The 26,187-nt window shown below is 46.5% G+C and overlaps 2 protein-coding genes across 4 annotated transcripts in view; one reads left to right on the forward strand and one right to left on the reverse strand.

The window, feature by feature from the left end:
* Nucleotides 1–4,535, reverse strand: part of ARHGEF39 (Rho guanine nucleotide exchange factor 39) — a 71,368-nt gene extending 66,833 nt beyond the window's left edge. The window contains exon 1 of the mRNA XM_048834650.2: nucleotides 4,313–4,535. The gene's annotated coding sequence lies outside the window, so the exon portion shown is untranslated. The remainder of the gene's footprint in view (nucleotides 1–4,312) is intronic.
* Nucleotides 4,536–4,691: 156 nt separating this feature from the next.
* LOC125629277 (myosin-IIIb) overlaps nucleotides 4,692–26,187 on the forward strand; it is a 168,081-nt gene continuing 146,585 nt past the window's right edge. For all 3 annotated transcript variants that reach the window (XM_048834643.2, XM_048834642.2, XM_075128285.1), the window contains exons 1-9: nucleotides 4,692–4,920; nucleotides 5,594–5,659; nucleotides 6,417–6,547; nucleotides 12,505–12,607; nucleotides 14,652–14,754; nucleotides 14,839–14,995; nucleotides 16,562–16,664; nucleotides 16,958–17,086; nucleotides 19,657–19,765. In XM_048834643.2, coding sequence (XP_048690600.2) covers nucleotides 4,792–4,920; nucleotides 5,594–5,659; nucleotides 6,417–6,547; nucleotides 12,505–12,607; nucleotides 14,652–14,754; nucleotides 14,839–14,995; nucleotides 16,562–16,664; nucleotides 16,958–17,086; nucleotides 19,657–19,765 — 1,030 coding nt within the window. In that variant the 5' untranslated portion in view covers nucleotides 4,692–4,791. The remainder of the gene's footprint in view (nucleotides 4,921–5,593; nucleotides 5,660–6,416; nucleotides 6,548–12,504; nucleotides 12,608–14,651; nucleotides 14,755–14,838; nucleotides 14,996–16,561; nucleotides 16,665–16,957; nucleotides 17,087–19,656; nucleotides 19,766–26,187) is intronic.

The following is a 26,187-nucleotide window of genomic DNA, read 5'->3' on the forward strand; positions in this document are numbered from 1 at the left end:
TCTGTGTATATATAAAGTCTGCTGCAGTTTCCACGGTATGCATCTGATGAAGTGAGCTGTAGCTCACGAAAGCTCATGCTCAAATAAATTGGTTAGTCTCTAAGGTGCCACAAGTACTCCTTTTCTTTTTGCGAATACAGACTAACACGGCTGTTACTCTGAAAGCTATACAGGTGTAAGCACTTCCATACTGGCATAAATACATATACAGGAGGGAAGAGGGGGGTATTTATAGGGCTGTTGATTAATGGCAGTACTTGCACAGTAAAAGATAAACAAAAGAAATAGTATTTTTCAATTCACCTCATACAAGTACCTCAGTGCAATCTCTGTGTGGTGAAAGTGCAATTTACAAATGTAGATTTTTTTTTTGTTACATAACCACTCAAAAACAAAACCATGTAAAACTTCAGAACCTAGGAGTCCACTCAGTCCTACTTCTTTCAGCCAATCACTAAGACAAACAAGTTTTGTTTACATTCACAGGAGATAATGCTGTTCTCTTCTTAATTACAATGTCACCAGAAAGTGAGAACAGGCATTTGCATGGCACTTTTGTAGCCAGCATTGTGAGGTATTTACATGCCAGATATGCTAAAGATTAGTATGCCCCTTCATGCTTTGGCCACCATTCCAGAGGACATGCTTCCATGCTGATGATGCTTGTTAAAAAAATAATGCCTTAATTAAATTTGTGACTGAACCATAGATGCCAACTCCGTGGGTGCTCCGGGGCTGGAGCACCCACCGGGAAAAATTAGTGGGTGCTCTGCACCCACTGGCTGCCAAGCTTCCCCCTCCTTGACTTTTCTCCCTGCTCACCGAGCATGCCGTGTCCCCCGCTCCTCCCCGCCCAGCACTTCCCGATCCCCCGCTTAACAGCTGTTTGGCTGCTCTTAGGACTTTTCTCAGAGGAGCAGGCGGAGAAGAGGCGGGGCAGGGACTTGGGGAAGGGAGTGGAATAGGGGCAGGAAGGGGGTGGGAAAAGGTGGGGTGAGGACTTTGGGGAAGGGGTGGAATGGGGGTGGAGCGAGGGCAGTGCAGGGGCAAGGCCAGGGGTAGCGTGGGGGTTGAGCACCCACCGGGCAAAGGGGAAGTCGGCACCTATGGACTGAACTTTTTTGGGGAGAATTGTATGTCCCCTGCCCTGTTTTACCCGCATTCTGCCATATATTTCATGTTATAGCAGTCTCGGATGATGACCCAGCGTATGTTCATTTTAAGAACACTTTCACTGCAGATTTGACAAAACACAAAGAAGGTACCAATGTGAGATTTTGAAAGATAGTTACAGCACTCGACCCAAGGTTTAAGAATCTGAGGCGTCTTCCAAACTCTGAGAGGAATGAGGTGTGGAGCATGCTTTCAAAAGTCTTAAAAGAGCAACACTCTGATGAGGAAACTACATAAACCCAACCACCAAAAAAGAAAATCAACCTTCTGCTGATGGCATCTGACTCAGATAATGAAAATGAACATGCATCAGTCCTCACTGCTTTGGATTGTTATCAAGCAGAACCTGTCATCAGGATGGATACATGTCCCCTGGAATGGTGGTTGAAGCATGAAGGGACATATGAATCTTTAGCACATCTGGCACGTAAATATCTTGTGATGCCGGCTACAACAGTGCCATGAGAAAGCCTGTTCTCATTTTCAGGGGACATTGTAAATAAGAAGCGGGCAGCATTATCTCCTGCAAATGTGAACAAATTTGTTTGTCTGAGTGATTGGTTTAACAAGAAGTAGGACTGAGTGGACTTGCAGTCTCTAAAGCTTTACATTGTTTTATTTTTCAATTATTATCTTTTGGTTTTTTTGTACATAATTCTACATCTGTAAATTCAACTTTCATGATAAAGAGATTGCACTACAGTACTTGTATTAGGTGAATTGAAAAATACTATTTCTTTTGTTTTTTTTACAGTGCTGCTGGTGGGTGCAGAGCATCCACTCATTTTTCCCCATGGGTGCTCCAGCCCTAGAGCACCCACAGAGTCATAGAATCATAGAATATCAGGGTTGGAAGGGATCTCAGGAGGTCATCTAGTCCAACCCCCTGCTCAAAGCATGACCAATCCCCAACTAAATTGGCTCCTATGGCCTAGCCGTTTTCAAGGTTTTTTTTTAGATATACAGGAACTTCATGTGACTACTCATTTTGGATAGGCTTTTAACATATGACAGAATTGAAGCGGGGTGTGGGGAATGATTTGTTTAATTTTCTTGAAGTTGGGTTTAGGACTGTTCTGTACACTTTATGCCACTACAATTGTGCCCAACACTAAAGTGTTAGACTGCTTAATTATCAGTTTCTAAAACACTATATTTAAAGCAGTACAAAAACTGTGTAAATAAACTCATAGCTCTAAATAATCTGGGGAGCACTGCCCTAGAGCGAAGGAATGAGACAGTGATGTTACAGTTGCAGTAAGAGGCTCTGAAACATAAACCCTTGTATCAGAGGCCTGGTCTGAGGCCCAAAGCCTGAACCAAAGTACTTCCAGGCATTGCTAAGCAAAGCTGGGCTGTGAGCCAGAGGCAGGCCCTAATTGCAGAACTTGGCAAGAAAAGGGCTCCTAGAAAGCACACGCTAATGATATAAGTAGTAATAAGAGGAACGTGTGCCAAGATGGACATCCCAATACGAGGACACTTCACAGAGATAACAAGGAACAGCCAGATGCACCCCAAAGACAGGGTCAAAAGGACAGCATGATGGACAGATCTGTTTGTTTGAACCAACATGATCAAAGGAGGAGACAGCACCCTAATGGGTCAAGGGGCTGTACCTCAATACATCAGTAGGGATGAGTAATCTGTTCTGCAACTGTATAAAAATAGGTCTCGGAGTGCATATCTTTGTCCAGCCTAGGGGGCAGTGGAGTGTCCCGCCACTGACTGAGCTGTGTCCATTGCCAGGGGGCACATATTCGTAGTATGTCCTGTAGAGTCTATAGGAAACTATTACTGTGCTTCGTTTGACAATAAACCTGGTTGGGTGCCTTCGTACCTTACTAGAGTCTGTGGTCTTTGGGGGTTCTCTCAGGGTCTGCTGTGTCAGCTATCTGTGCAGAGCTGAGGCAGCACACAGAGGGAACACGCACGCAGCCGACTGTTATCATCATCGAACAAGAGCAGAGCACCACATTGGTAGCTACCAACAACAGCAGTCACAATCACTTGCCTTTTCACACACTAGTCTTCCCCCTTGCTGGCTCAGCAGCAGTTCTGCAGAAAAGGACCTGGGCTTTACAGTGGATGAGAGGCTGGGTATGAGTCAGCAGTGTGCCCTTGTTGCCAAGAAGGCTAACGGCATATTGGGCTGCATTAGTAGGAGGACTGAAAGCAGTTTGAGGGAAGTGATTATTCCCCTCTATTCGGCACCGGTGAGACCACATCTGGAGTATTGCGTCCAGTTTTGGGGCCCCCACTACAGAAAGGATGTGAAACAAATTGGAGAGAGTCCAGCGAAGGGCAACAAAAATGATTAAGGGGCTGGGGCACATGACTTATGAGGACAGGCTGAGGGAACTGGGCTTCTTTAGTCTGCAGAAGAGAAGAGTGAGGGGAGATTTGATTGTAGCCTTCAACTACCTGAAGGGGGGTTCCAAAGAGGATGGAGCTTGGCTGTTCTCAGTGGTGGCAGATGACAGAACAAGGAGCAATGGTCTCAAGTTGCAGTGAGGGAGGTCTAGGTTGGTTATTAGGAAACATTATTTCACTAGGAGCCTGATGAAGCACTGGAATGGGTTATCTAGGGAGGGTGAGGAATCTCCATCCTTAGAGGTTTTTAAGGCCCGGCTTGACAGCCCTGGCTGGGATGATTTAGTTGGGGTTGCTCCTGTTTTGAGCAGGGGGTTGGACTAGATGACCTCCTGAGGTCTCTTCCAACCGTAATCTTCTAAGATTATGTTCTGAATATGTAGAAATTAACATTCTTGCACTCTGGCACAAGGTGTTTTGTAAAAAGAAAAGGAGTACTTGTGTCACCTTAGAGACTAACCAATTTATTTGAGCATGAGCTTTCCTGAGCTACAGCTCACTTCATCGGATGTAGCTCACGAAAGCTCATGCTCAAATAAATTGGTTAGTCTCTAAGGTGCCACAAGTACTCCTTTTCTTTTTGCAAAGACAGACTAACACGGCTGTTACTCTGCAAGGTGTTTTGTGTTTCCTTGTGTGAGTGTAGACACAGAAGCCATGCTTTCTCTGTGGGGATGGCTCATGTTGAAGAAATACAAAGTATACTTCCAAGGCAGACCGTGACCCATCTGTCAAGGGTAGAGGGATTTTTTTAAACTAGTTTTACCTGCAGCTCCGCTGGTGTTGGTGTGTCCGGGGATCGTTGGCTCAGGTAGCACCATGAGTTGCTTAACTTCTCTGTCTTTATGAACAACGTGAATTGCCTGGTAATGCCGTTTGCTGAGATCCCTCCTATGAGGGCAGCCCGTGCTGCAGAGGGGATATTCTCGGGGTCTAGCCCCATTCTGTGAAGGTCCTGGTTTGAGCTGGACCCCAGACTCCACTGCCCTGTGGCCAGGTGGCTGGGAGTCACTCCTCAGACAGGAAGCTGGAGTCTGTAGGAAGGAGAAAGGGAGCGCGCCGGGGGAGTGGGCTGAGGCGGGACTGCCCGACCCAGGGCGGGGCTGGGGGCCCAGGAAGGGAGGAGAGGGGGAGGGACCGACGGACTCGCTGGGTCGGGGCGAGTCTTGAAGGCTCACGGGCGGAAGCTGTCTTGCGGCCGCCGGTTCTTGGTGGGGGTCGGGCTCGGAGCCAAGCCTTGCTGGGATGGTGCCTACTGAGGAGCCGGGGCCGCTGGCCTGCGACGGGGCCGATGACCTGGCTGCCCTGGCGGAGCTGGACGAGGCGAGGCTGCTGCAGAATCTGAGCGGCCGCTTCCTGCAGCAGCGGGTCTATGTGAGGGGGGAGCCGGGGGCAGTGCTGGGGGGTAACCGGGGCCGAGGGGGTTCTGCTGTAGGGCCTCCCCTCGTTGGGAAATGACTGGAGGGTGGGAGAAGGGCCCGAGGGACCCCGCGGGACACCGGGTGGGGCCCACGGGACGCTGGAAGCGTGTAAGGGACGGCTGAGGGACACCGGGGGGCAGGAGACCCCCGCAGGACACCGGGTTGGTGTGAGGAAGGGCTTAGGGACTCCAGGGACGGGGGAGCAGGGGACCCCACGGGACACTGAGGGTATGGTGTGGGGGGCGGGAGACCCCGCGGGTCACTGGGGGTGTGTGCAGTGGGGCAAGGGACCCCACGGGACACCAGGGGCATGTAGGCAGTGCTTAATTGGTGCTGCCAGGACTGAGCCCTGGCACCCCATGCTTGCAGCCTCAGTTATGCAAGTAAAAAAATTGCTTGAGCCCTGGCATCTAATTGTTTGAGCCCCGGGGTACCTCTTTCATTACAAATTAAGTATTGCCTCTGGTAGTGGAGGGAGACCCTGTTGGACACTGGGGATGTGTTGGATGGGAGACCCCTTGGGACATGGTTTCCTCACCATGCCTCAGTAGTGTAGTGCCCTTGGTCCATGGGGCACTGTGCAATGCTTGCTTACCTGGTTGGTGGGAATTTTCCTTTTACATCAGACATATATTGGGGACATTCTGATTGCGATGAACCCGTTCCAGAGCCTTCCACTCTACGAGAAACCAGTAAGTGTCCCCTCATTCCAGTGTATGGTGTGAGTAGCGTGAGTGTGTGGTGTCTTGTGCTGGTGTGGCCCTGGTGGGGAAGAGGTGCAGGTGGCCCTTCCCGGGGGGGGGGCAGACCAGGGGAACAGAGTTGTGCACTTTGCTCTTGATGTTTGAATCCCATTACTCTCCTGTGAAGTTTATATTGTTACCCATAAGGAATGTGGCTAGTTGGGCTTTTGTGGGAGGCTTTTCTATGTACTTTGAAGTCCCTGTTTTTTTCAAAATGTAGTAAGTCTCATACAGATTTTGTCAGCTGTGTTTTGATTTCTCTCTGTCACCCATGGCTCTTTGTGCTTCATTCTGTTTGAAACAAAATATTTTAGACAGTTTTAAATCTACAAAGTACTCATTGAACTGAGTATCCAGTAATAAAAAACAATCCTGCTTGCAGCAGCCTTCACGTCATACCCACTGTTTACACCCTACCCTCGCCCTCCTCCCCACAAATGCTCAAGAACAGAGATGACCTTTGCAATAAGCCAGAAGGTTCTAAGCAGGGCAGTGGCAGGGGGTTCTGGGGCACATTGTTTTTGGAAATCTTCATCTGACATGTGGTGTATTGTTTGATTGGCTCTATCAAACCGTGGAAAATGTAATCTAAGCTTCTCCCTCCCTTGTCGCAGTGGCTAGCTGAGGTGAGGAGGGGAGAATTTACCCTCTGTCCCTCTAACTGTTCTGGCATTTCACTTTAATTGAACTTTCCTCCTGCTCCCAGGTGTCAGAGAAATATCAGAACCATGACAAGGGTACCCTACCCCCCCACATCTTTGCCATTGCTGACAGAGCATACCAGGCCATGCTGGGACATCTGGCAACAGGACCTCAGAACCAGTGTATCGTCATCAGGTAAGAGAAAACAATTCAAAATATTTGTAGGGCTCCATATTGTGGGACAGTACAGTCTTGTCAGACCTGCATCACTGACAGGGAGAGCAGACAAGATGGAACTATCAACTTTGCACCTTCCGGTCTGTGGCCAATGCCCTCATTAAGCTGGTGTTTAAAGAAGGGGCAATGAAGACCAAAGGCCTCTTCCTGGAATCCATTTAAGTGCTTATTATGGTGGTTAAAGCAGAACCTCTGTGTTCTCTTCCCACATACCCACCCTTCACCCTTCTCATTCACTTCCTAAGAGTTGACTACAGGGGCAGTGAGTTCAGAGTCACAGAAGATTAGAGTTGGAAGAGACCTCAGGAGGTCATTTAGTCCAACGCCCTGCTCAAAGCAGGACCTATCCCCAATTTTTGCCCCGGATCTCTAAATGGCCCCCTCAAGGATTGAACTCTCAATCCTGGGTTTAGCAGGCCAATGCTCAAACCAATGAGCTATGCCTTCCCCCAAAGCCAGGGCTTTGTCAAGCCAGGCCTGAAAAACCTGTAAAGATGGAGGTTCCACCCCTCCCCCCCAGTAACCCATTCCAGTGCTTCACCCTCCTAGTGAAATAGTTTTTCATAATATCCAACCTAAACTTCCACCACTGCAACTTGAGACCATTGCTCCTTGTTCTGTCATGTGCCACCACTGAAAATAGCCAAGCTCCATTCTCTTTGGAACCCCACTTCAGATAGTTGAAGGCTGCTATCAAATCCCCCCTCACTCTTCTCTTCTGCAGACTAAATAAGCCAAGTTCCCGCAGCCTGTCCTTATACGTCATGTGCCCCAGCCCCCTAATCATTTTTATTGCCCTCTGTTGGACTCTCTCCAATTTGTCCACATCCTTTCTGTAGTGGGGGGCCCAAAACTGGATGCAGTACTTCAGATGTGGCCTCACCAGTGCCAAATAGAGGGGAATAATCACTTCCCTTGATCTGCTGGCAATGCAGCCCAGTATGCTGTTAGCCTTCTTGGTAACAAGGACACACTGTTGACTCATATCCAGCTTCCTGTCCACTGTAATCCCCAGGTCCTTTTCTGCAGAACTGCTGCTTGCTTTGCTAGTTGGTCCCCAGCCTGTAGCAGTGCATGGGATTCTTCCATCCTCAGTGCAGGACTCTGCACTTGTCCTTCTTGAACCTCATCAGATTTCTTTTAGCCGAATCCTCCAATTTGTCTAGGTCACTCTGGACTCTATCCCTACCCTCCAGCATATCTACCTCTCCCCCCAGCTTAGTGTCACCCGCAAACTTGCTGAGGGTGCAATCCCTTCCATCCTCCAGATCATTAATGAAGATGTTGAACAAAATCGGCCCCAGGACAGACCCCTGGGGCACTCTGCTTGGTGCCGGCTGCCAACTAGACATCGAGCCATTGGTCACTACCCATTGAGCCTGACGATCTAGCCATCTTTCTATCCACCTTATAGTCCATTCATCCAATCCATACTTTTTTAACTTGCTGGCAAGAATACTGTGGGAGACCGTATCAAAAGTTTTGCTAAAATCAAGATATATCACGTCCACTGCTTTCCCCATATCCACAGAGTCAGCAGTATGATAAACTGCTTGGCAAGAGATGGGTGATATTCTACAGCATCATCGCTAGGCTCTACAGCCAACACTGAGGATATAGGCTTTTTATTGCTATTTCTTTTATTGCAGTACATGCTATGATTGTCTTAAAAGTGCTGAATGCCTAGACAGAACGCCCCATTGAGATGAGTGGGGCAGGTGAGATCTCTCCTTTTGTTTGTAGCTGTCTCTGCAGTGGCATACAGAGTCAGGTATCAGGCTCACCTTTGGAATGTTCTTCATGGCCAGTGGCACGAGACATTTAATCTGTTTTCCAGTAACAGGTTAAATTTTGCAAAAGTTGAAGGGAGACCCAGTATGATGATGGCCTGGCTTCTGGCCAGATGTGTCTTATTGAACAATGCTCACAAGGAGAGGACATGACAGGGAAAGAATATATGTGTCTGGGGCAGATGTGCTTTTGGGATCACAGATCATTTGGGAAATAAATATTATCAGGCTCCGAGTTAGGGAATGGATGGCTGCTCTTGGAGTAAGGGAAAGAATTAGAGAGAGTCTAATTCCTCTCTGTGCCTGAACAATTAGGTACATCAGTGGTGAGAAATACTAGTAGGAAACTCACCCTTTCTTTCCAGACAAGGACCTGGCTATGGTGATCTGCTTGTTGTCACCTTCAGATTGGATAACTGTAACTCGCTATATCTGTAGAAGCAATGCAGAGAAGGAAGTAATGTGCAAAATCCAGCTCTCTGCCTTCTCAAGGGATGGGCTGCTGCAAATACTTTACACCTGTGCTCTAATCCCTCAGCTGTTTCCCAGTCTTCTTCCATTGCTTGTTTGAGGTTCTGATATTCAATGACCTAGTGGTTCAGGACCCAGCTTAATTTGCAAACACGTCTCCATCCACAACCTATTCGAGGGCACTTGTTTTTCTGGAGCAATACAGCTGCCAAAGCCCATGGTGAAGTGCATGAGAGATGGAAGTAAATATTTTTGGGTGAGGAAGTTAAGTGTGGAGATTGAGCTAACTGGGAGTCTGACCCACTGTGAGGTTTGCTGTAGGTTCCGCCTCTTTGGGAAAAGCAGCTCCTACAGTAGCTAGTATAATGAGGATTAAAAATCTTATTCCCAAAGTTGAGGCTCCTATAACCACAGAGTCAAGGAAGGAAGAAGAGCAGAAACCACCCCCTCATCCCCAGCCCCGAGCCCTTCAGAGACCTGGCTATGGAGATCTTATTGACCTGGGGTGTTCTAGACACTACAGCAGTGGGCAGTATAACATAGATAGATACTTATAAACAGAGTGAATTTGCTGTGGAACCCTGACATGATAAACAGGAGACCCCATGATGTCATAATTAGACTTCGTGGAACTGTACAGCGCAGTAGAGGGAACCAGCTGGAGGCGAAAGCCCCTGGGGCACGGCTGAGGGGACATAGCTGCTGACTGAGGGCCCAGCTCTGCAGTCAGCAGCGCAGAAGTAAGGGTGGCAATACCATATCATGCCCATCCTTCGCGCCGGTGCTTGCGGGGGCTGTGCCTTCAGAGCTTGGCTCCTGGCCAGCAGCCACCACTCTCCAGCTGCCCAGCTCTGAAGGCAGCGCTGCCGCCAGCAGCAGTGCAGAAGTAAGGTTAGCAGTACTGCAGCCCCCCCCGCACAATAACCTTGTGACCCCCCCCCCCCCCCACACACACAGTTTTTTTGGGTAAGGACTCCTACAGTTACAACACCATGAAATTTCAGATTTAAATGGCTGAAATAATGAAATTTATGATTTTTAAAATCCTATGGCCGTGAAATTGACCAAAATGGATGGTGAATTTGGTAGGGCCCTAATCATATCATATATATATCAGGTTATTAACTATCTTCTCTGCTGCTACAACAGGAAGTTCATGGTTTGTGTTATCTGCAAACAGCAAAGGCAATAACTGAGGACACTTAGTGTGAGCAAAGATCTGGGGGAGGAGGAAGGGAAGGCACCCTTGTTACACATAGCTAAGGCTATGTTTTAGTCACGGGTATTTTTAGTAAAAGTCATGGACAGGTCACGGGCAATAAAGGTCACGGTCCTGGTCTCGGACTGCTGCTCCAAGGCAGTGCTGGGGACCAGCTGCCTGGGGTTGCCAGAGCAGTGGCAGGTGCGTCTGGCCCCGGGGCTTCCCCAGCTGCCGGTGTGGTTCTGGGGTCAGCTGCACCAGTGCTGCAGAATTCACGGAGGTCACAGAAAGTCACAGAATCCGTGACTTCCATGACCTCCGTGAATGATTTGCAGCCTTACACATAGCCTCAATACTAGATGCTACTTTGATGGGCTATGTTTTATTCCATTGCTTCTGGGCACACAGAATGTCACAAAGATGAGAGATCCCATCTTGAACTGACCAGGAAATAGCATGGCCTCTGTGATCTGTACGTTCCTCACTGCCCAGATTAGTCACTGCAACTCACTCTGCTGGGTCCGAATGAAGTCTCTCTCAGAGACTTCAGCTGGCGCATTGTGTAACAGCCATCTCCTAAGTAACAAAGGTAGATATGATCACATTGCCCTGTTCTCTGGATTCCACTGTCTCCATTCCTGCTGGTGTCAGAGCTAAATTAAATCCTCACCCTAATATGCTTTGCGCTAGGACCTGGCCAACTGGGAGATAGCCTCAGGTAGCTGTATTCAGCGTGCACAATACAGGGGACAGAGTTATCTCCGCAGCAGGATCTGGTGATGGAACTCCACTGCTCTCTGGCAGGTTGAGACCTACAGAGCCTTTCCTCAGCCATGGCGCCCATTAAAACCAAAAACTAACCAGCTGCCCCAACCCTGTGACCTGGGGGAGGGCAGGCATTACATAGTTCCTGACTTCAAGAGCTTACATTCTGTCTTTTTATTCTATGTTTGTGTGATACCCAGCATAGTGGGGCCCTGATCCATGACTGGGGCTCCTAGATAATGCCACAATATAAATAATAATAGGAAGCTAAATGCCCTTAGTCTCTTTGTAGCTGTTCAGTGCTTAAGTGCATAGATGATGGGTGCCTTAGAAATACCATAAAGAGAAGAAAAGGAGTACTTGTGGCACCTTAGAGACTAACCAATTTATTTGAGCATGAGCTTTCGTGAGCTACAGCTCACTTCATCAGATGTTTACCGTGGAGTAAACATCTGATGAAGTGAGCTGTAGCTCACGAAAGCTCATGCTCAAATAAATTGGTTAGTCTCTAAGGTGCCACAAGTACTCCTTTTCTTTTTGCGAATACAGACTAACACGGCTGTTCCTCTGAAACCTGTCATAAAGAGAAGGTGGTTTTAGTGATTACTGTGTAGGGCCACGAGCATCCAATGGAAGTCTGGGTGGGTCATACTCCCTTTTGGGAACTGGTGTCTCTCTGTAACCGAATAACAGCAGTCTGGGACTTTTCCTCCTTGCTGAGTGTCAAACTGGCACACTATCCCCTTCCCCCTCATACCAGAGCAACATTCAACCACCTGGCTGTGCGTTGACCCTAGATTCCTGTCCAGCCTGGTGCATGTCAAACCAAGATGATCTCCCTTTCTCCTTTGCTGCTGTCCTATGTCTTGTTTAGAGAGAGGAGTTCAGGTCACCAGCCCCCCGCCACCTGAATCCTAGGAGTCTGCTTGTCCCAGCACTCCATTAGACTGTACATCACCCCTCCACTCCACCCTGTAGCCACAGAGAGCTGCAGAGCAGAAGCCACACCTGGGACATAAAGTGCAGTGCCCAGGTGTGTAAACCGTCCTGCCCTTTGGAGTATGTGCACTATTTCCTGCTTCTGCTCTGTGACTCACAGATCTTCACACAGGGTGAAGTATTAGTGCACATATGCTGTCATGGGATCACAGCCCAATTAAGGACATGGAAGCAGTGGGACAAGTTCTGCTTGTAAGGGTTGGGAGGGGAGGGAATGCCTTGTATATGTGAAGGATTCAGTGAGACAGGTGCCTTTCAAGGTCATTCCTCCCTCTTTGCCCAGAGCTGGGGATACTAAGAAATTCCTTTTGGCCCCATTGCTTAAGGGACTGCCCAATGGGTCAAGTTCACAGATAGGTGGGAGACAATGTTAATGTGGGTAAGACCCCTCCATCCCCAGGGTCAAGAAAGAATCTCAAGTGGAGGGTGTTAAATTGCAACACTGGGTGCGGAGGCTTACTAGGGGATCAGTGCCCTATAGAACCTGTTGCCATGGGGAGTGGGGTGGGTCACGGTGGTGCTAATGTGGAAACTGCCAGTAGGAGGCACCTGGAGCTGTGCAGTAGTGTTGGTACATGGCGGGTGTTGGTTCAGAGAAAGAGAAGATGCGCTGAGGCATAAGGGGAATAGCATCTGAGTCCTAGTGGTGGTAGAGTTTCCTGTCCTCACCCTCTGCTCTTTTTTGACAGTGGAGAGAGTGGTGCAGGGAAAACCGAGAGTGTAAAGCTACTGCTGCAACACATCATGCACCTGTGCAAGGGTAACTCACAGCTGGAGCAGCAGATACTGCAGGTGAGTCATTGAAATAGAATGCAGGGGGACAGACGGAGGGGTGGCCACAGAGCAACTCACGGTTGGCTTAGGGGGTTCTACAGATGAGTCATTGGGAGTGGAAAAAGCACAGAGTAAATGAAATCTTAGCAACGGTATAAATCCAATACTAGATTGTCAGTTATGATGTAGACAAGACACGGGTTCATTAAATATTTGGCAAGAAGCAGGAATATAGAAATTATTTCAGTAATCAGTATATTCCATCAGTAATTAGGGAGGATGTTAAACAGCATCTTTTCAAGTTAAAGATTTCTAAATCAGCAGGACCAGATAAGTTGTATCTAAGAATGTTAAAAGAATCAGCTAAGGAGTTCTTTGAACCATTAATGTTGTTTTTTTATTAAATCTTGGAACACTGGGGAACAGTCTAGTCCAATGGACTAGAAAATATCCAGTGTAGTGCCAATATTTAAAAAGAATAAACAGTATGTCCCTGGTCATAGGCTGGTTAGCCTGATGTTGATCCCAGTCAAAATCATGGAAAGGCTGGTATGGGATGCAGTTAGTAAAGATGCTGTAGCTAAGAGAGCAAATATGATCCTTGAATGTATGTGAAGGGGAATATAAAGTAGAAACAGTGAGGTGGCATTGCTTCTGTATACAGCATTAATGAAACCCTTACTGGAATAGTTTGTTCAGTTCTGGTGTCACTCCTCCAAAAGGTTTCAGAGTAGCTGCCGTGTTAGTCTGTATTCGCAAAAAGAAAAGGAGTACTAGCAGCACCTTAGAGACTAACCAATTTATTTGAGCATAAGCTTTCGTGAGCTACAGTTCACTTCATCGGATGCATTCCGATGCATTCCACTAGTACTCCTTTTCTTTTTACTCCTCCAAAAGGATGCTGACAAATTGGAAAGGGTTCAGAAGGGAGCTACAAGAATGATTCAAGGCCAGGAAAACCTGTCTTACAGTGAGAAACTAAAGAAACTCAGTCTATTTAGTTTATCTAAGAGAGAGTAAATAGCTAACTTGATCATTGCCTATGTTTACCTACCTGGGGGAAAAGAGATTTCAGATAGCAGAGGTCTCTTTAATCTAGCAAACAAAGGGATAACAAGATTCAGTGTCTGGAAGCTGAAGCTAAACAAATTCAGACTGGAAATAAAGTACACATATTTAACAGTGATGGTAATTAACCATTGGAACAACTAACATAAGGATGTGGTGTATTCTTCATCACTTGAAGTACAGTATTTTAATTCAAGACTAGATAACTTTTTAAAGGAGGTGCTATAGCTCAACCAGAAGTTAGGGGCTTGATAGAGTGATTACTGGGTGAGTTTCTCTGGCCTCTTATGGAGGAGGCCAAATTAGAGGATCATAATGGTCCCTTCTGGCTTTAAAATCTATGAATTGCAGCAGGAGTATTGGAACCTGCAGGAGGTTGGGGGCACAGGGCAACCTGTAGTGGAGCAGTGGATTTGCAGATTATCATGTGGATGGGCCCTTCCATCCCCAGTCATTAGTAGCCAAGTTTATCAGATTCTTTTCTGAGTCCTATAACTCAGTCATTCTGCCCCATATTAATTTCTCTCTCTGCTGTGAACTTCCCCCTGTGTGTCTGTCTTTCTGTCATTGAGTTCCCCAGACCTGCACACAGTATCCCATGTAGGCCTATCCATGAGAGGGATCCCTCTCAACCCCCATTGCTTGGTGGAAGTGGGAGGCTTCTGGGATTGAGGGGCTGAGGGCAGAATCCCAAGGGTTCTCTCTAGGACCTGACAAACTGTCCTTTCCTTGCTCCAGGATGTGGTGCCTTTGCTTATACAGTCCATGGTTGCATTGGATTATTTTGTCACTGTGTGCATTTCCAGCCTGATTTGAGTGACTCAAATCTTTTTTTTTTTTTTTCCCCTATGGCTCCTCAAGAGGCCATGAGGCTGTTTCACATGATACCTCTGATACCTTCTGCAACCTAGCTGGGCCATTGTAGGTGGGAGGGGATGTTAAGGGTTCCCTGTTGCTTATACCTCCCCATCAACTCTGTACATTTCCCTTCCAGGTGAACCCATTGCTCGAAGCCTTTGGCAATGCACAAACTGTGATGAATGACAACAGCAGCCGCTTTGGAAAATACATGCAGCTGAGGTTCCAAAGGAGTACAGGTGAGACCCAGGACTAGGTCTCTGGGTGTGTGGAACCCATCATCTGTGTGGTGATTTCTTTCCTTCTGCCCCTTCCCCATGTAGTGAGGGGCGCCAAGCTGAGCGAGTATCTGCTAGAGAAGTCTCGTGTCGTGCAACAAGATGCTGGAGAGAGGAATTTCCATGTCTTCTACTATATGTTTGCTGGGCTCACTGCAGAGGAAAAGGAGATGTATGGATTGCTAGATCCCTCATTGTACAGGTACGCGAGTGGCAGGTCCTACTCTGGCTTCTCAGTGGAGTGCAGGTCAGAATAATGTGCTCCTACAGCCCCATATGGGAAGGAGTGGAGGAAGAGGATTTGTCCTGGTGTGAGAGTTGAGTAATGAGAGGAGAGCAAAGGGTTGGGGGATTGTCATGGAAGGCTGCAGCTGGGCTCTGAACATAGATGTAGTGTGGCCTAATGGATGGGACGCTGGTCTGGGACTCAGGAGACTTGGGTTCTGTTCCTGGCTCTGCCAGTGACCTGGGGAAATCACTCCCCTCTCTGTACCTCTGCTTCCCCCCACCCTATGTCTGCGCTGTCTCTTTGGGGCAGGGACTGACTCACTGAGACTGCCCTGCAGAGTGCTCTCATATGAGACATGTGTGATGTACTCAGGGTATAATCTGAACTGATGAACAGCTGTGTCCCCTCAGCTTTCCTACATGGGGTGCCTTTTACAGTGAGAGCTACCACGCCTGGTCTGTTCACACAGCTTCCAGCATGTAAATTATTCCTAGTTATATTGTATGAGTGCTGTAGCCAGCTACTCTTGAATTACACTACAGAGTAACACCAGCAAACTCCAAGTCCCAGACTTGCCGTAGAGATGTATGCCTTGTACTGCCCAGCTCTCTTCGGGACAACACAAGCTCATATGAAGTTCATCATTTTATTAATACAAAATGATATGTGCAAATCCTGTTATCCCAAATGGAGTTTCCCAAACACTTCAATTCAAAGACACAGGTTTAGATAAAACAATAAAACAAGTTTATTAATTTTAAAAGGATAGATTTTAAGTGAATACAACTAATGAGGCATAAAAGTCAGAATTGGTTACAATAAAAATAAAAGTAAAACACAACTAATGCCTAACAACAAACTTGAGTGAATTCAAAGCAAGGTCTCTCTCACCACATGTTTCAGCAGTCTTAATGGCTGAACTTCTTTCGGTCAGGATCCCTCCCCCTTCTTTTGTTTGTCAGGTATTGTGGATGCTGTGGGCAGAGAGAAAGGGAAGAACGATGTGGGGCTTCTGCCATCCATTGTTATAGTTCTTTGCCTTTTTTGAGACAAAAAGTCTTTGTGGACGGAAACCCCAAGCTGTTACTTTTTAAGATCTAGATTTTTTGCTCATGTCATTGTGTGCATGGCCCATGTATAGCCATTTAGCAGGTGATGGCCCATTTGGCCTGTTTACACCTGGCTGAGGCGTCAGTTTATCTTTTCATAGAATCCTAGGACTGGAAGGGACCTCGAGAAGTCATCTAGTCTAGTCCCCTGCAGTCATGGAAGGACTAAGTATTTTGTCTCTGAGGAACTGGTTTGGCTGCTTCCCAGATCAGAATATGTCTTAGTAACACCATACAGTGGAATTTTATAACTTTATCAGCACAATATTGACCAGTGAGTTACGAGTTTTCAAATGATACCTCACAAGGCATATTCGTACAAAGGTTATTATAATAGCATGCATGGGCTGAATACAGGGGTGCAGAGCATCATAGTATGTAGACTGTACCCTAATACAAATAATATCAGTTGACTCACTTGTCTCCCCAGGTACATAAGCGGCTGGTTTAGGGCAGAGGATGTGGCTGAGTCCTGGAAGCACAAGTACTGGGAGGTGCGTAATGCCCTAGACATGGTGGGCTTCCAGGAACAGGTGAGTACAGTGGGCACTCTGTCATCATCTCCACCCCCTCTGCTCAGTTAGCCCATTTGACCCACTTCTACTTCCCTCCTTCAGTTTGTTGTGCTGTTCACAGGCTAACAGATTCAGTGCAGAGCTCCCTTCCCCCCCCCCCCCGCCACATACCTGACCTTCCTCGCCCTCCACCACTGCAGGAAGTTTGAAGTTCCACTGGAAGAGGGCTGCTTATTGCTCATCATGTGTATGTACATGCCCACATACATCTGTGGGTACCAACCCCAAGCCATCTCTGTTGTGTATTTTAGGAGCAGGTGGACATGCAGGCAATCCTGGCTGGAGTCCTGTCTCTGGGCAATGTGACCTTCCAGTCCCAGGAGAACAATGGGGCCGTGAGAGTGAGTGAAGCCTCCAGGGGGTGGCTGAAGGCTTCAGCGGTGAGTCGAGTGAGAGGCTCAGAGGAGTGAGACAAGATTGTGCTCCCACTGGGGACCCGTGTGGGGTTTGGGGAATATTTATATTAGGAATGGTCTTTAAATCCATGTATGAAGGGTAGATGAGGGCCACTGCGGGGGTCCTTCCATTCTTTGGGTGCTGCTTATGCTACACACCTGACTGACGCAGCAGAGGGGACTCCTATCACTGATTCTAAAGACGCTACAAAAGAATTAGGAGTTGTCCCAGGAATGCACCAGATTGCCCTAGTGACTGGTATCTTCAAGCCCTCTTCTCTCCCACCATGCACCTTATGTGGGTTTTAACTACCAGCAGGTTACTCAGTTCAAAGCCAGGTTCAGAATTGGAGGAGAAGATGGGCTGGGGCTACAGACCAATTCTTTTCTATCTCAGCCCCTCACATCCTGGCAGCATCCAAATCCAGCTTTCTCCATATTGTATCGAAAACCTGATCCGTCTTCTCTCTCCTCAAAGCTAAAACACTTGGTCAGACCCTGATCTCTCCTGTGTCAATTACTACAACCTTTTTCTCCCTGGCCTGACACCCACATCACTCTTCTCCCCAATTTTGTCAAAACACAGGTACTAGACTTTTTCTCACCTGTTGATCTGACAGCACCACTCCTCCCACAGGCCCTCCTGCACACTGCATCAGATCTGGCCTTGGTGGGGTGCAGTTTCCTGTAATCTGAGCTTGACTATTGAAGTTCTCACTAAGAATAATGTTCCCTGGCTTGAAAAAGCTCCAGCTCATCCAAAATGCAGCAGCTCATCTGCTTAACAGGCTGCTGTGCGCCACCCCCTCCTCTGCCACCTCAATGCCCTACTCTCAACAGTGGCTTCCTATTGAGTAAATCCAATTCTAGGTCTCTATTTTGATTTCAAAGCCCCACCATGGGATCGGCCCCAGCTCCCTGACATGTAGCCTTTTCTTTTTAGTTAAAGTAATTTTAGTGACATTAGATGTATTCAGCTTTGGTAGCTACATTCTCAAGTTCAACAGTTACCTCTGCCACTTGTTTCATATCTAGCGTTCATAAGAACACATGAAAATCAAGGAAAGTAGCACATGCAATTACAGAGTAAGGTCTAATGTCTTTTATCAATGTTATTCAAGTTACTGGCACAGTTATGAATATCACAGCATGTATAAATTGTAGCTGCAGTCATACTCCCATCCTCCTAGATAGTGTTAGGGTCTGATGGGTGTTTTATGGAGTGATCATCCGTAGAGGGATGGTTCCTGGAGGAGTTTTTCTATAGGAAGCTCAATTTTTCCAATCTGGGCACCTTCTTTCTATAATGTGATTTTGCCTATACCTACATTGTGTGCATGTGCATGAAAGTGTCAACCGTCTTTTCCGTTTGGTTTGGTTTGGTGTTTCTATAGGTTGTGTATAGTTCCTTTTATTCTCATTATCATTGATGCACAACCTCTATCCTGTGGTTAAGGCACGTGTTAAACAAAAATGTGCTTCTAGAGCATTTTTGTGATCTAAAATTAATCTTTTGGCCAATATTTTTCAATTTCATCTCTTGGTACATCTTTCCCTATAATCTTATGGCATTGGGTTATTTTTTGGTTACGTACTGATGTCAGTATTTTTTATTTCTAAGGCCTAAAATATCTAAGCTAAAATCTTACAGGCCTCAGCCTATAGGCTTTACATTTCAGCCTTCCTTACTTAGATACCTAATACATATTTATCCCTTCTAACTACTAATCAATCTTATACTTTTATAATCCTATCACTTAAGTTTGGTTAGGATACAATAATTATATATAACATGTCATGTTTGTTAATTATAACATGACAAAATAAATAATATCAAATCATTGGCTACAGAGAGATTCCCCCTCTCCTCAACTTTTCACAGTGACTGCATGCCACTGGAACCATGAAGCTGCCCCTCTGCAGGGGAGGCTTGTGATTGCAGGAGATGGAACCGTCACAGGAGCTGGGTTCTGACTCTGGAATTCACTGCCTGGTGAAATCAGAATGAGCACTAACCTCATTGTATTTGGAGCTAAGTAAAAGCCACACCTCTGCACCCAGGCTCAGTCTGCTCTTGCCAGCAGCGCAGGAATAGAAATTTCCGTGCTGTAGCTTTCTACTTTTGGAGAGCACTCTGGTTCTATGGTAACCAGGAGCCATAGGATCATGTTTTAAATGTCTCTTCCTCCCCTTCAAGGATGGGCAGAGCTCTGACACAGATTTCAGCTCAGGCAATTAATAATGTGTTATGTAAATAATTGGAGGTAAGTGCTGGGAAGGTGTATGTGGGGGGTTGGGAAGGCAGCAGCCCAAGAGGGCTGTTTGTGCGTGAGAGCGAGTGAGCAAGCTGGTCTTAAGGAGAGTGGTGGCTGCAGAGTTTGTGGCTTGATGCCCACAATGTCTTATTATTATTTACGTTACGATAACGTCAAGAGGCCCCAGTCAGGATATGACCCCATTATACTGGGTGGCGCACAAAGGTGGGGACACATAGCCACTGCACTATGGAACCAGGGATTGAAACTGACTATTCTCTTTGGTCCCTTCTCTCCCAGGGTCAATTTGGAGTCCAGGAAGAAGAACTATTGAAATGCCTCATTTGTAAAGTGTCCGTAACCCGGGGAGAGCAGATTCAGCGTTTCCACACCCAGCAGCAGGCTGAGGGTAAGGAGCAGGGGAGGTAAATCAGAAAAATTATCTGGAAGAGCCCTTCTAGGCACATCTGTCTTATCTGTGACCTTAGAGCCTGGTATTGTCCCAACAGTGTATGTAAACTCTCTGGAGCAGGGATTATGTCTCCCTATGTGTTTGTGCAGCCCCCCTTGTAATGGGCCCTAATCCTGAGAGGGGCCTGTGATGAGTTCCCCCTGAGGTGCCACCTGGAGCTGGGATACCACTGAGCCTCCCTGACCCACCAGTCTGGGCTCCCTCTCACACTGTACTGCTGTGACAAGCTGCAAAGCCATCCAGGCTTCAGCTTGCACTTTCACCAACATACATACAGGTAGGGACACACCCACCTGCAGTTTCAGGCAGGTGCTTTGACCAGCCCCTGCATAGGAAGGCGACAGCTAGGGTAACAACCAGCTTCTCAGGCATGCACCCCTTCTGGAGTATAAACCCAAAATTATACCATCTTGCACTGCACAGGGAACTGTTCAGTGTAAGCTCATAAAATTCACCCCATCCATCAATGTGGAGAGGAATATGCAATAGCCTTCTACCCCTGAGTTATGTTTCCCACACACTGGTTTAGATAAAGCAAAAATAAGTTTATTAACTAAAAAAGAGAGATTATAAATGATAGCAAACAGATCAAAGCAGTTTACCTAGCAAATAAACAAAAAGTGCAAACTAAACTTAATACTGGCAGTCCTCGACTTTACGATGTTCAAGTTACAACGAATGGCACTTACGACATTTATAAATTATCATTGTGTTTTGACTTTATGATATCAGTTTCGACTTTACAATACTCGATCTGATATTGTTCCTATGGGAAATTCGAGTTACAATGTTTTCGACGTAAGACGCGACTTTCAGGAACCAATTGTGTCGTAAGTCCGAGGACTGCATGTATGCTAAATAGATTGGATATGAATAACAGATTCTCACCCCAAGTGATAATATGAGCAGGCTGCAGATTCTTAAGGGGCAAGCTGCACTTGCTTGCAGCTTGGAATCCCCAGGTGTTCCATTCACAGGCTAAAAATTCCTTTAACCTGGGTTCAGCACTTCCCCCAGTTCAGTCTTTGTTCCTCCGGAGTCTTTGTGTGGGGAGCGAAGAATCCCTGGTGATGTCACTCCCTGCCTTAAATAGCTTTTGTATATGGCAGGAATGTTTTGTTTCAAACCTTAGTTCCCAGATTGGTCAGTGGAAAAACACTGACATCCCAAAATGGAATCTAGAAACATGTGGTCACATCATATGTCTTTGTAGAATCATAGCAGCCATTGCTCGGAGGCTGTCTGTAGCATCCGTAGGACAGCAGAAAAAGCCGATCACAGGAAGAGAATGGCCCTGTTCAAACATTAGAGCCAAAGCAAGATGTCTGCTGCATTGGTCATCCCCACATTTGTCATACTCACAATGCAGATACTAAAAAGCCCTTTAACTGCATTTAAAACCAGATGGGAAAGAGCACAGGAGTATTATTCTGTTGGCCTGCATCCTAAGGCTGGAAGTGGTTATAAAACATGAGCCTCCTCCAGCCTTGTCAGACCACTTCCACATCCAGGCAGAAACGAGAGTTTTCCCCATTGTGAAGAAAAAATAAACTATTTGTATAGCGCTCCTTGAAAATTTGGATCTCACCAAACTACTATACTGACAGAAAACTCCACCTACCTGAGACACCAAGGGGTAGAGAGATCAGTGAGGCACTACTGTGGCCATAGATACCCCAGCACCAAAACCATCTCCCCACCACCCACATGGATCACTGTGGCTCTCCAAGAACCTGCAACAGGAAAAGTAGGAAGGAAGGAAACTTGAGCATCAGCGCTGGAAGTAGCATGATAGAAGCAGGCTGAGACAAAAGAAAGGGATCCTACAAACCCATGCTGGTGCCATGAAGGGACAGAAAGAGACTGCCTCTCTTCTGCCATATGGACAGCAAAGTCACACCACACAGAAGCCTTCTGGACTTGAAATTGCTTTAACTCAAACAGCCCCACATCCCATCACTTCACACTGTGGAGATTTCTTATTCCATAGAGTTTACCTGCCCCAGGGATGGCTTCGCAGACCTCCAAAAACAGCCAGCTAAGAGCAGCTAAGAAATTCATGCTCCCAGCCCACTCCTATATTGTCATGGAGGCACTGATGGCATCAGGGCCACCCCTGAGACTCTGCCTCTGCCCTCCCCTGCAGTTGAGAGACTAGAGAGCACCTGGGACACCGACTGGTAGAGACTGTCAGCTGTCATCTTCTAGTGAAAGGAACCTAGTGCGCCCCACACACCCCAACACCTAGCAGTCTGACCTGCATCAAGAAACAGTCATTCAGCTCAAGAGACTTCCCAGCCCAGTGTCTGACCTCCCTTTGGTAAGCCAGCTCAGAGAGAAAATAGCAAAATCTAGTCTCCAATACCACCTGCAGGTGTCCTGAGTCTGTCAGTCAGGATTGAGGCCAGGGCCTGGCACAGAGCCAGCACTTGTTGCCTCCCATGGATGCCCTCCTCTTGCCTTTAGTCAAGGGGAGCCCATCCAGGGATGAAAGGAAAGGGAAGTCCTGAAATGGCTTAGATCTAGCCTAGGGGGTTGTCCTGGACAACTGTCCCCCACAAAGCACTCAGCTTTGGGGCATCATACTCAGCTCTACCATGATATTCAAGATTGGTATAATGTTTTAGGGAGAGCTGAGGAGACAGTCAAAGCTACAGTGTCAGCAGCACATGGACTGCACCCAGCTCTCCATCTTCTGTATGTCCGACACAGCCAGCACCAGCTCCCTGTGTCTTGACTAAGATCAGCAGCTAGATGATGGGGAGCCCAGTACGTAAAACCAGCCATACTGGGTCAGGCCAATGGTCCTTGCCCAGTATCCAGTCTTCTCACTCTGACTGTGGCCTGTGCCAAGTGCTTCAGAGGGAATGAACAGAACAGGGCAATCATCAAATGATCCATCCCTTGTTGTCCAGTCCCAGCTTCTGGCAGTCAGAGGCTAGGGATACCCAGAGTATGGGTTTGCATCCCTGGTGTTGATTTAGCAGGTCTGGGGAAGACACGTAAATTGTCTTCACCTGCTAAGTAAATTACGTAACTGAAGTAGCGTAACTTAGATCAACTTACAGTGTTAGTGTAGACAAGCCCTGAAAGTCCAAGTACACTGTATCCACTGGCACACCCTCGTCCACATGTTTGTTTGACCTCCTCAAACAATTCTAAATGATTGGTGAGGTATAATTTCCCTTTTCAAAAGCTGTGTTGGCTCTTCCCCAACAAATTGAGTTCATCTATGTGTCTGATAATTTTGTTCTTTACTGTAGTTTCAACCAATTTGCCTGGTACTGAAATTGGGTTTACTTGCCTGTAATTGCCATGATCACTTCTAGAGCCTTTTAAAAAAAATTAGTGTCACATTAGCTATCCTCCAGTCATCCTATACAGAAACTGAGTTAAGCAATAGAAAAGGAGTACTTGTGGCACCTTAGAGACTAACCAATTTATTTGAGCATAAGCTTTTGTGAGCTACAGCTCACGAAAGCTTATGCTTAAATAAATTGGTTAGTCTCTAAGGTGCCACAAGTACTCATTTTCTTTTTGCGAATACAGACTAACACGGCTGTTACTCTGAAACCTGTAGTTAAGCGATAGGTTACTTACTACACTGCAATTTCATATTTGAGTTCCTTCAGAACTCTTGGGTGAATACCATCTGGTTCTGGTGACATTACTGTTTAATTTATCAATTTGTTCCAAAACCTCCTCTACTGACACCTCAATCTGGGACAGTTCCTCAGATTTGTCCCCTGAAAAGAATGGATCAGATGTGGGATTCTCCCTCAATCTCTTTGCAGTAAAGACTGATGCAAAGAATTCATTTAGCATCTCTGCAATGGCCTTATCTTCCTTGAGCGTGCTTTTTTTTTTTTTTTTTTGTACCTTAGTTGTCCAGTGGCCCCACTGATTGTTTGGCAGGCTTTCTGCTTCTGAGTATACTTAAAAAAAAATCGCTGTTTGTTTTTGAGTCTTTTGCTAGTTGCTCTTCAAAAAAATTTTTTTGGCCTGCCTAATTATACTTTTACTTGACTTGCCAGAGTGTATGCTCCTTTCTATTGTCCTCAGTAGGATTTGACTTCCAATTTCTAACGGGAAGCCCTTTTGCCTCTAGCATATTCTTATCTTTATTGTTTAACAATGAAGTGGTAACACTTTTTTGGTCCTCTTGCTAAGTTTTTTAAATTGGGGTATACATTTAATTGAGCCTCTATGAAAGTGCTTTTAAAAGTTTCTATGCAGCTTGCAGGCATTTCATTTTTGAGACTCCTCCTTTTAATTTCCATTTAACTAGCTTCCTTATTTTTATGTAGTTCTCCTTTCTGAAGCTAAATGCTACCATGGTGGGTTTCTTTGGTATTCTCTCTCTCCTTCCTTCTCCTCACCCCCCAGGATGTTAAATTTAATTATGTTATGGTCGCTATTACTGAGCAGTTCAAGTATATTGACTTCTTGGGCCAGATCCTGTGCTCCACTTAGGACTAAATCAAGAATTTCCTCTCCCCTTGTGGGTTCCAGGACTAGCTGCTCCAAGGAAGAGTCATTTAAGGTGTCTAGAAACTTTATCTCTGTATCTCAGTCTGAGGTGACATATACTTAATTGATTATGGGGATAGTTGAAATCCCCTATTATTATGATTGAGTTTTCTACTTCTATAGTCTCTCTCATCTCCTGGAACATTTCACAGTTCTCATCACCATTCTGGTCAGGTGGTCGGTAGTGTATTCTTACCCAGGCAAGAACGGAGGTGATGTAGGTGGGAAGGGGGATGTGCTTCAAAGAACTTGAGCCGTCTGTAACATAATTCACTATCCAGCACGTCTGCCCTCAGGCTAAGCCCCAGCCTAAGGGTGATAAACTCACTTCCATCTGCAACTGATCAGAGCTTTATCATATGCAGGCTCAGATGTTGCAGTTCATTATATCTGAGAAGACACATCAGTCCCTGAGGGAGATTCAGTTGGTACAAAACTCAATACAAACACATCACCTCTATCTCTGTACTGGCTTCCCCCATAAGCCCTCCATGGGATCAGCCCTGGTTCCCTGAGAGACATCCCTGTCTTTGCAGCAGGACCTCCCATAGGTATGGTCCACCAAAATAGTTAACCCCCCTCAGTCTGGGAGGGCTTGTGAATGCAGGAGACCGAGCTGCCAAAGGTCCCAGACCTAGAATATGAAACTCTGCCATAGGAGAGGAGATCATCGGCCTCATCATATTTTGAACTAAAACTCATCACATTGACATAACTTCCCCAATGTGCTACATGCACACACAGCAAAACCATCCCCCTTGCTCATTCCCATATACACAAACCATTTTTTGTTACCCAGGGTTCTTTCAACCCAAAGCTCTTGGTAACTTTTACTCTGTGCAAGGTAAAAGTCAGGAAATAAATCAGGGGAGACACAGCCGTCTGACCGATAGATGGCGGCACAAACAGGACAACATGAGTGCTTTCATTTAAAGCTAAACTTTACTTAGTCTCATGCACTTACACACGTCGGCAACAGGTTATTAAAAAAACACCCCCAACCCTCGATAATTACCAAAGCTGTGTGTGGCTCTCGAGTGGCACAGTGGCAGCCCGTCTGCCGGTGGGGAACACAAGATGCATCCAGAGGGAGAGTTCAGTCCCAAAGAATCCCACTACCTCAAACTTTTCCCCCTTATTTATGCATTAGTAATAGAATGACATGTCCCTTAAAAAAAATTTGTTCAGCAAGCAGTTCCAATGGGCAAGCAAGAGGCTCCTTCTGATCATTGATCCCAGGTGTGGGTTTTTCCAGAGTTTGCAGCCTTGAGGCCCCAATAGATGTTCTTGGGGCACATCCTGCTCTTCTAAAATGCATGCATCAGCAACTTCAACACAATTCTTATTAGGAAGGCTGCGGGGTCAAGCTGCCCTTTCTGTGGCACTCAAAATCCCCTCCCCTCCTGCCTTGGTCAAGCTGAGTTTGCTACATGGCCACTTTACGGCCTGCTGACTTGGCTGCTTTTAGCAATAAGCCGTAGTGGTTTCAGGCACTTTACTGGTTTGCTGACATCTCCCTGTACATTAGCGCCTACTTTCAGCTCTTGCAACTTGCTCCCTCTTCTAGACCAAAAGCAGGATAGATACCAAGGTTCACAGATCCATGTGTTGCAGATACCCCTCTAAGTTGAGTGCTTGCTCAACTCTCTCTCCAGAAATGGGAATTTCTGAGATGCTTGATGGCTTTTGCTTAAAAGCAACTTGTTTGTTTAATAGAGTAAAAAGATGATTTACAAACAAAACAGATGTCTCTCCTGGCAAGATTTAATCTTTTATATATGCTTACTAGCCAGATGGTCTATCTTCAGTTACCTCTTAGACAGCAAGTT

This window comes from Caretta caretta, chromosome 5 (assembly GCF_965140235.1).
Source record: "Caretta caretta isolate rCarCar2 chromosome 5, rCarCar1.hap1, whole genome shotgun sequence".
Taxonomy (NCBI): Eukaryota; Metazoa; Chordata; order Testudines; family Cheloniidae; genus Caretta; species Caretta caretta.